Genomic DNA, 10,098 nt, shown 5'->3' with positions numbered 1-10,098 from the left:
CTAGAAGAACCCCATCACTGTTGTCGTGAATTCAGACCCAATCTCACCCCAGCACCTCTTAATGAAATTCATGTTGTACCCATCACAACCTGGTGCTTTAGATGACTCACAGTCCCACACAGCCTCTCTGATCTCCTTAGTCAACGCCAGCTCCTCTAAAGTCATAGCATCTTCCTCATCTATCTTACCCTCCAAACTATCTCTGAATTCCATCATAGGAGAAGCTTCCTGATGAGATAAATCCTTGTAGAACTCTCTGATAGCTATCTTAATTCTTGCTTGATTCCTGACTTGTCTGCCATTTATTACCAGTGTATCAATCCTATTATTCCGCCTTCTTGCTGAGGCTATATTGTGAAAGTATCTTGTATTTTTGTCTATCTCCTTCGCATGCCGGGACTGAGACATCTGTTTCCAATGTACTTCCTTCCTTACATACCATCTCTCACAACAAGTAACCAACGTCTTTCTTCTAGCCTCCATCGTTTAATCATACACTCGATTACTTACCATATCATCAATCCTCTTGATTTCTTCCTCAAACTTTGAAATTTGTTTGTCCATCTCACCAAAATTGGCCTTATGCCATCTTCCCTATGGAATTGTCAGCGCCTTCAGTTTATCTATGAACTGTATTTTCCCCAAACCTCTCCACTCCTCCTTAACCATGCTAAGAAATCCTTCATGTATAAACCAAGAATCAAGACTTCTGAACGGCCTTGGACCTCCCCTCAGCTTTTTGTCCTCCACTATTATAGCGCAATGATCTGACAAACCCCTTGGCCCACCTCGTAGCTGAGTCTCTAGAAACTCTTCTAGCCACTCCACATTAACCAGAACTCTATCTATATAACTGCAAGATCGTCCTCAAAACCATGTAAACTTACGATCAGTGAGCAACAGATCCACTAAGTGCATATCTTGTATCCAAACCTTGAACTCTTCTGCAGACCGAGGTAAGCTAGTTGCACCTTTCCTTTCCTCCACATGTACTATTTCGTTAAAGTCTCCCAGAAAAGAACAAGGAACCTGACGTAACCCATCTATATAACTCAACTCCTCCCAAACATGAGTCTTCTCATCTTTATTATGTGCACCATAGACCAAGATAAATGCGCAGTTGAAACTACTCTTTAACATTACTCCTTTAATACACAACCACCTCTCCCCTTTATAGCAATTATTCACTACATATTCCCAACCTGAACCATCTTGCCCCATATTCTTGCAATGTCAAATTTCGTCACAACTTGGCTTTTAGTCTCAATCAATCCTAATAGATTTAAGCTATATTTTTTCTTTAGGTCCTTCACCATTCTCAACTTCCCATCCACTAACATTCCAAGCACTAACAATCATTAAAAAAAATTTTACACACCTGTTTTTTATGTTTGGGTCTGCACTGTCTCATTTTCTCCTTCTGCTTAGCCATTTTCTTTTTCCGAACTATTTCATCGTTCTATGCCTGGAGAATTGCCATAATGCCATCCTCTTCATTGTACAGCATAACACCTAACTCTTTGGCCAGCTCCCAGGTCCTTCCATTTTCTAGCAATTATTCCCTCAAAATTGAGCTCTAACTGCCACTGTCTTCTGCTTCATTTTTGGTACCCTCATGGCCAAAATTACCCTCTCTAATGCCATCGTGATCACGTCTGACGATCACCCTCTTACCATTTTGAACAAGACACTGGTTCGTGTGGCCACCATTCAATATCACGTCTATCTCCTCAATGAACACATCTGCTTCTCCACTTCCACCGACCTCCACCACCTGTTGTTCTGCACCGCCATAACCTCCATAAGCGTCCCTAATTGCTGATATCTCTGTCCCGCCACTCATCTCACTTCCACTGTTGTCAAAAGCCGCACCTTCACCGGTTCGGACGCATTTCTCCCCTCCGCGAATCAATTGGCAGCGTAGGTCCCCGACCAGCCAAGTCTCGCTGTGGCTATCCTCATCATGCGCGCCGCTATCACCTTCGAAGACGACTTCCCCCTGAGCGCTGCTTTCTTTCCTTTTGCCCTCTGTAGCTCGAGACCGTGCCTAGCACAAACGCTGGATACCCGACCCGGATTCTCCACCACAGTCCCAATAGCTGCCTCCTTGGTAGCTGATAGCATTGGGCCCAACCAGGCCAGCTTCCCCTCCTCAAACTTCTTATTACAGCTGGCCTAAGGCTTGCTTAGGCAACCCCTTTTTTTTTTTTCGCTATTGGACCTCCTGTCCAGCCCATTAAGCTCACATGTCAATGTTTTCTCAGAATCTGCCACATAACTCATAATGTACCTTCCCCCAAAATTAGGCAATCCTTGATGATGCCAGTAACCGATTGATTTGTTACGATTTTTTCGCGATTGTGATATTTACTGCCATTAACCCATTCTTTCAAAATTAAGTCTAGAATTACTAATCTGCCCTTGTCTTCTTCGTGCTACCATCATCACCAGCTCTTCATCCTGGCTTCCTTCATGTATAACTTATGTCCCCTGCCTCTGCCTAATAACTAATACTGGGCTCTTACTTATGTTACCATGATTCCATTCTACACATGTCTCTTCATTCCCACTATTTTCTGTGCACTACAAATTATATGCCTCATGTCCAACCTCTTTCACCAGAACATCAAAGCCTCCTGTACCAATTGTGATATGGATCCATTCTTGAATCACATCCATTACACAAGTATCAATCTGAAGACGTCCTACAGTAAACGAATTACACAATTCCGTCTCTCTATCACATCCAACCACTTCACCCCATTGACCTCCTATCATTTTGAATGTGTCAATTGACCAGTGTACAGCGGAACCCCAAAGCATTCCAGCCACACTCTTCGAGTTTTACTATGTTCCGACTCCTCCCACTTTCATACACTGTGAAACAATTGCAGGAGACTATTCATGTTAAAAGTGTATGCTTCTTCAGCATGCAAAACACTATCAAAAGTTAAAAGCACTTTGTATGCTCCCATTTTCTGAACCGGGATGACATTTGGGACGTTCTTTGCAAACATTTCCTTCAAAGAGGCAAAATTAATAGGCTTCGTCGTGCTTCCTACAAGACTTCGCTGCAGCCATTCCAAATTTTCTATCGCCACTGCTACTTCTACCTTTCTGTTATATTTTATTTGTTCTCTTGTTCTAGTTGCATGATCATTTGCATTGATGTCTTAAATTTGTAAAATATTCTATATATCTTTCACCTTGCTTAAAAGAAGATTTTTATTTGAAAAGAAATGAGAGATGCATGAATTTTAAGTTTAAAATAAGAATAGTTTAATTATGTTGATGTGGTGTCAATTGCTTTTATTTTCTGAATGTATGATTGAACAGTGCATATTTGAAGTTGAAATTTTAGAATGTTGGCTCTTGAAAGAATAAGGAAAAAGGAAAAATATTATTGATAATCTAAAAAATCCAAAAATTGATTCTTAAAGCAAGAAAAAGTAGCAAAAATAAAAAGAAAAAGCATGTTGCAAAAGAAAAAAAAATTATTATGCATGCGAAAAAGAAAGAAAAAAATGGCGAAAAGAAAAAAAAGCAGAAAAATCCATTACTGCCCAAAAATGTAGGAAAAGGAGGGCAGATTGAAAAAGCCAATAACCCTTTAAACCAAAAGGCAAGGGTAAAAAGACCCAAGGCTTTGAGCATTAATTGATAGGAGGGCCCAAAGGAATAAATCCTGGCCTAAGCGGCTCAAATAAGTTGTCCTTAACCATGTGCTTGTGGCGTGAAGGTGTCAAGTGAAAAGCTTGAGACTAAGCGGTTAAAGTCGTGGTCCAAAGCAAAAAGAGTGTGCTTAAGAACTCTGGACACCTCTATCTGGGGACACTAGCAAAGTTGAGTCACAATATGAAAAGGTTCACCCAGTTAAAGTGTTTGTGGCATTATTGTATCCGGTGGTAATACTAGAAAATAAGGTACTTAAGGTCACTGTCAAGACTCTGAAAGCTATGTTCAAGAATAAAAAAGGGCTTAACTAGGAGAGTCAATAATATCATCTGGATTCTAAGTTCCTAAAGATGCCAACCATTCTGAGTTTCAATGGATAGTGAGATGCCAAAACTATTCAGAAGCAAAAAGCTACTAAGTCTCGCTCATCTAATTTTAGTGTTAAATTCACATTTTTGGATTCTACCATGAGTTTTTGTGTTCTTGGATAATTTTAAGTATTTTCTGGCTGAAATTGAGGAGCTGGAGCAGAAGTCTGATTCAGAGACAGAGAAAGCATTGTAGATGCTATCCGGATCTAACCTCCTTCCACTTGGAAGAGCTTTTCTGGAGTTACAGAAGTCCAAATGGAGCGTTCTTAATGGCTATGGAAATCTGACTTCCAAAGCTTTCCAGCAATATATAATAGTCCATACTTTGCTTCGGATTGGAAGGCCCAAAATTGGCAACCAACGCCAGCTACCTGCCCCCTTCCAGGCGTCCAGCGCCCAAAGAGCAGATACCAGCATCCAAATGCCCAGAGAGGACCCCCTAGCTGGCGTTCCATGCCTAAGAGAGATCATAGCACGTGGATCTCATCAAAGCTCAACCCAAACACTCACCAAGTGGGCCCCAAAAGTGGATTTTAGCACTGTTTTACCCTTGCTAGTCATCTATTTAGTATTTAAAGTGTATTTTACATAATCATTTGAACATGATCTATACTTTACAGCCCTATTTTCATTTTACGTTGTATTTTTACTTGACTATGAGGTTCTAAACCTCCTAGGTTGAGGGAAAGAGCCCTGCTGAGTCCTATGAATTAATAAAAGTATTACTGTTTTTTCTTCGATCCGTGTTTGATCTATTTCTAAGATGTATATTCGATCTTCAACGTGGTGGATAGGATGATCGAACAATTAACTCTTTTCATCACATTAAGATGAACGTACCTGACAAACACCCGCGTCTACTTGGGTTCGTGTGAATCCAACAGCTATGTTTATACATCTCTCAGACGGTTAATCCACGACTTCGTTGGAAACTTCTCGAGACACCAGTTCAGCCAATTTTCGGGGAGATTAGGGTCTCTGTGGTATAGGCTAAAATCCAAAGAAGGAGCATCCTCTGATCCGAAAGATTCGACCTTGTCTGTGGCGTTTTGAGTAGGATCTCCAGGAGAATGAACTGCTAAGCGCTTCACCCTTCGTCAGATTGGATGACCACGACCAATGGCGTTCAATCTGTAGCAGAAGAGATCAATGACCACGGCCCATGGTGTCGATCACATACAGTCTGCTATAGAAGAAGATCATTCACAAGCAAAGAAGACAGTAGTACCAGAGTTAATTCAGAAAGGTAAAGCAACTCCAATCCTCAACTCTATCCTTAAAGTATTAGCACCATATTATAATATTCCTTTAATGCAAATTTGACAACTCTTCCAACAACCTTTTGATCTGCCTGACTAAGACCTGCAAGATAACCATCGCTTACTTCAAACCACAATCCTTTCAGGATCGACCCTGACTCGCTCAGGTATTACTTGGACGACCCAGTCCACTTGCTGGTACAACAGTACAAAAGTGTGGGGATTCGTGCTACCAATTTTTTGAAATATTTAATAAGTAATTCCAAAATAAACCATTAATGTTATTAATAAAAATAAAAGTAATAAGAAAATACAATCTTGATATAAAAAAACACATAGTAAAATACTTTAGTTTTTCAATGCTTTTCTCCTCTCATATAGTATCCCGTCGGCTAATAATATCCAAGTTGCATTTCAAACACGCTCTGGTTTGCTAATGCTATTAGATATTGTAAACCCCGTTAAATTAGTAGATAATTAGTCAATAAATTAGTTTTTAATAAAGAAGATTAGAAATACAAATTTTATATTAAATTAGGATAGAGCTCATCGAAACGAGAATTTTAACACTAATATCGGTCCAAGATTGGACTGAACAGGCCGAACTGGTTGGACCGGGCCCAAGCCGATCCCGTGGGCCCAACCGGGCCAACCTTTAAAAGGACCCATGCTCTTTCTTTATCCTCATTTCAGCTGAAATAAAACTAAAAGCTTCAGGGAAGGAGAAGAATGTCGAACCCTTACGGCAAAATTCAACTCGCCGTAACTCCTCCGTCCGAACTCCGATCGCCGCGCCGTTTGTGGTCACGTGACCACCGCATCGAGCTCTACGTTTTTACCAAAACAATTTTATAGGTAACTGATGGTGCTCGGGGTTGCGTCGGTAAAGAATTTCTCAATAAAGTTGCGTTGCAAGTATAGCTCTACCAACAACAATCCTCGAGTATCAAATTTAGAAAGGGAATTGGTTGTCACAAGTTCAACCCCAATAAAAATAACTGAAGTATTCAAACCTCGGGTTGTCTCATAAGGAATGGGTAAACATGTGCTTCAACATTGGTTAGAAATCCGGGGTTGTGAGTCATGAGCAAAAATTTAAACTATGAATCTTAACAAACAAGTAATCTTAAATTGCAAGAAACTAATTCAAATAACTAAGCAAGATATGAGCAATTCCAAACTAATGAGATAACATTCAATGTAATTCTACACCAAACTAAACAACTAACTATAACTAAGACAAATTAATCAAGACTTTTGGGTTTTCAAATATGAATAATAAAAGTAACTCTTGGCTAGACATGGGAATTGGGGTCACTATCCTTGTCTAATAACCATATCTTGACAATTATGAGGAACCAAACTCATTAAGTCTACTTCTATACTTGAAGTACGTTAAATGGCTTGGTCAACATCAACCCGTAAGGTCTATCCTCACTACTAATTAACCTAGTAGTAGGCTAGTGTCAATGGCTATCAAATTGACCACTAAGGGTTCCCAAATCATCAAATCTATTAGACCCAATGACTCAAGTTTACCCAATTCCCTTAGCCTAGGCCAAGAGTAAAAAGAACTACTCCATAATCAAGGTAAACAATTCATCGAACACATGGTAAGCATTAACAAAAGACATGTTCAAATTACAATTAAATTGAAACTAACAAATACCCACTAACAATTATCAACATACAATCACTCAAACAACACAATTAATCATAGAAATCATCAATGTAACATCAACAAGTCAAGATTCACAACATTCATGAAATGGGTATAAAATGACAATTGACAAGAATTCATAAAACTAACACAAGATCTAAGCAAAATTGCACTAAGGAATTCAAATTAAGCAATTAAAACTAGTAATTAACAAGATCCAATTTAGAATTCAACAAAGGAAGATCAAATTAAAGCTAGATCTAGAGAGGAATAAGGGTTTCTCTCTCTAGAAGAACAAAGAACCAAAACTAGCTAAAAATTGTGTCTAGTGTCAAAATGATTGATCCTCCCTTTCTCCCTAGCATCCTTGGGTCTTTTCCATGCAGAAATAGCTTGAATTTGGGCCTCATGAGCCTCAGAAATCGCCAGACACAATTTCCTTTAATGAGGTCACATGCAGCTTTCCGCGCGTGCGCGCCATGTGTGCGTGCGCGCCGATTGCTTTTGTGATCCACGCGTGCGCGCCATGTGCGCGTGCGCGTCAGTGGAATTTCTCTGACTCGCGCGGATGCGTCCATCCTTGCGCGCCGCTTCTAGCTATCTTCATCCACGCGTGCGCGTGAAGTGCGCGTGCGCGCCGATGCTGAAGTTCCCAAAATCCAAATCTTTATGTTCCTTCCTTTTGTGCATGCTTTCTTTCTCTCTTCTAGGCCATTCTTACCCTATTAATTCTGAAATCACTCAACAAATACATCATGGCATCGAATGACAATAAAAGAAGATCAAAAAATAGCAATTCTAAGGCAAAATAAGCATGTTTTTCATTATGGAGCAATATTAGGAAGAGAACACAAAACCATGCATTTCTTGTGAATAAGTGTGAGAAATATTAACAAAACTCCCCAAATTCTACACAATATAAACCATAAAATTGGGGTTTATCAGTAACCTGCTTATTCACCCTCATCCTCTTCTTCCCCAATTTTTGGAAAATTAAGTGGGGATATTGAATTTATTTACTCTTTGATGTTTTAAGATCCAATTAGCTTGAGGAAAACGTTCACTCCTGTTTATGTGAAGCTTGGGTAAGGTGAGAAAACCATAATTCCACTTTAATTTCACTGAATTTGAGTTTTGAGTATTAAATTGGGTATATATGTGTTATGAAAGTGTATTAGGTTGCGAATAAATAGTTGGAGCTTGAAATTGTGAATACCGGAACTTGGAGGAAGTTGTTTAGTTGAGGTTTTGGGGCTATGTTGGTTAGTGTTAAATTGCCTTGATCGTTACGTAGGAATCGGCCAAGGTATAGTTTAGGTTTCTTGCATTATATATATTGTTAGTATCTTGTGAGAAAAACATGTTTGGCTTAGTGTTGGTTGATTAATTGATGGTTTGAATAAATATTGATTTGAGGTATATTTGTTATGGTGGTTGTTGTGATGATAAGGGAAGCTAAATTGTGTTATAAGCCTAGGTTTTGTCAACTATGGTTCTTGGTTAGTTTTGGTTGATGGATTTGAATATTGTAAGTGTATTATTGTTAATTTGAGGTAGGTTGTTGTGTTGATTGCTAAAATAATGAGAAAAGGGGTATATTGTATTGAAGAATGTATGGTTTAGAGATGAAAGGAATGGAATTATTGAATGAAAATGAGGTTTGGAATTGTTTGCAAAACTTTGGTTTTAGGCTGAACTTTGGTGGGCTATAACTTGATTTCCGAAACCCCAAATTGATTTCAACTTATTTTAAATGAAAATTGGGTTCGTGAAGTTTATGTCATTCGAAGAATGGAAGAAAAACGATTTAAAACGATTGAGTTATGCCCGTCATAAATTTTGGTGAGAAATATGTAATGTTGCAGGGGAGAATTTACATGATTGTGCAGCTCCCTGGTTGATCCTTTGTTTTGAAGAACGTACGTCCACGCGTACGCGTGACCCACACGTACGCGTGGCATAGAATTTTGACGATGTGTATGCGACCGGTCCCATGCGCACGCGAGCTGCAGTTTCACACTCCCACGCACACACGTGAGCCACGTGTACGCGTGGTCCCTGTTTCAGCAAACATGGTTTTTGGAGTTTTAAACCTTATTTCAAACTTCTAAACCTCTATTTTCATTCCTTTAGTAGTTAAAAATAGTATTAAACCTGACAATCAGATAAAGCTAGGAAGTGGGGATAACTTGGAGATGAAGTAAAGTTGAAAAGTGATGAATTGATTATGAAATGTTACAGATAATCATGTATGATACTTGGCCTGATAAATCAAATGAATGATCATGTATGATACTTGGCTTGAATGATTAAATGATCTGAGATACGAGATTCCTTGGGTAAAGTACCATGGCTTGCCACCACGTGTACTAGGTTGAAAGCTCGATACTCTGTTGACCCTACGACGTAAGGGTGACCGGGCACTTATAAATTCCCGGGAATGCTAACCCCCATTGAGCAATATTGATTATTTGAGAAAAAGCTATGCATAGACTCTTGGGGATGCACGTCGAGGGACAGTCTAAGGTTTTTGGACTTGTCGGGTTGGCTGGATAACCGACAGATGAGCCTCATCAGCCATAGGACAGGCATGCATCATATGCATACTACTTGAATTACTTGTTTGTGCATTAACTGGGTGTGCCTAAATGTACTTGTCATGCTAAATGTATATTTGTTACCTACAGTATTTGTAACCTTCTTGTGCTTGCTTTTATCTGTTTATTTGTCTGTGAAATACTAACGGAGATGAAGGTATGGAGGAATGGCAGTATGGAACATAGATTTTAAGGTTAAGTTAAGTTAAGCTTAGATACTCTTAGAAAACCACTTTGTATAGCTTCTGTTTAATAGTTTAAGCTCTATGATCTGAGTGTCAACGTTCTAGGATTGCCTCTGGCATTCCCAAGACCTTATATATTATGTGTATGGCAGATTTACCATACTGAGAACCTCTGGTTCTCACCCCATACTATGTTGTTGTTTTTCAGATACAGGTCGGGAGGCATCTCGTTAGGCGTCTGGACTCCTGCGAAGTGGTTACTGGGTTATTTTGTTGTACAACGATGTATATATATGTACTTAACTTTCTCTCCACATATCTTGCTCTTTTGATCCTCTTAGAGGTTTATGG

General features: G+C 39.3%; 1 protein-coding gene across 1 annotated transcript; it reads right to left on the bottom strand.

Moving 5' to 3' along the window:
* LOC148573465 (uncharacterized) lies at nucleotides 1-483 on the bottom strand. The gene has a single exon (XM_088505783.1). It carries the CDS (start codon nucleotides 481-483, stop codon nucleotides 1-3), a length of 483 nt encoding a protein of 160 aa, XP_088361909.1.
* Between the last annotated feature and the right edge of the window lie 9,615 nt (nucleotides 484-10,098).

The sequence above is a fragment of the Arachis ipaensis genome, chromosome B2 (assembly GCF_059453495.1).
Source record: "Arachis ipaensis isolate K30076 ecotype BB chromosome B2, ASM5945349v1, whole genome shotgun sequence".
NCBI classification, from domain to species: Eukaryota; Viridiplantae; Streptophyta; class Magnoliopsida; order Fabales; family Fabaceae; genus Arachis; species Arachis ipaensis.
Note: the sequence above shows the minus strand (reverse complement) of the source record. Positions and strands in the feature narration are given on the sequence as shown.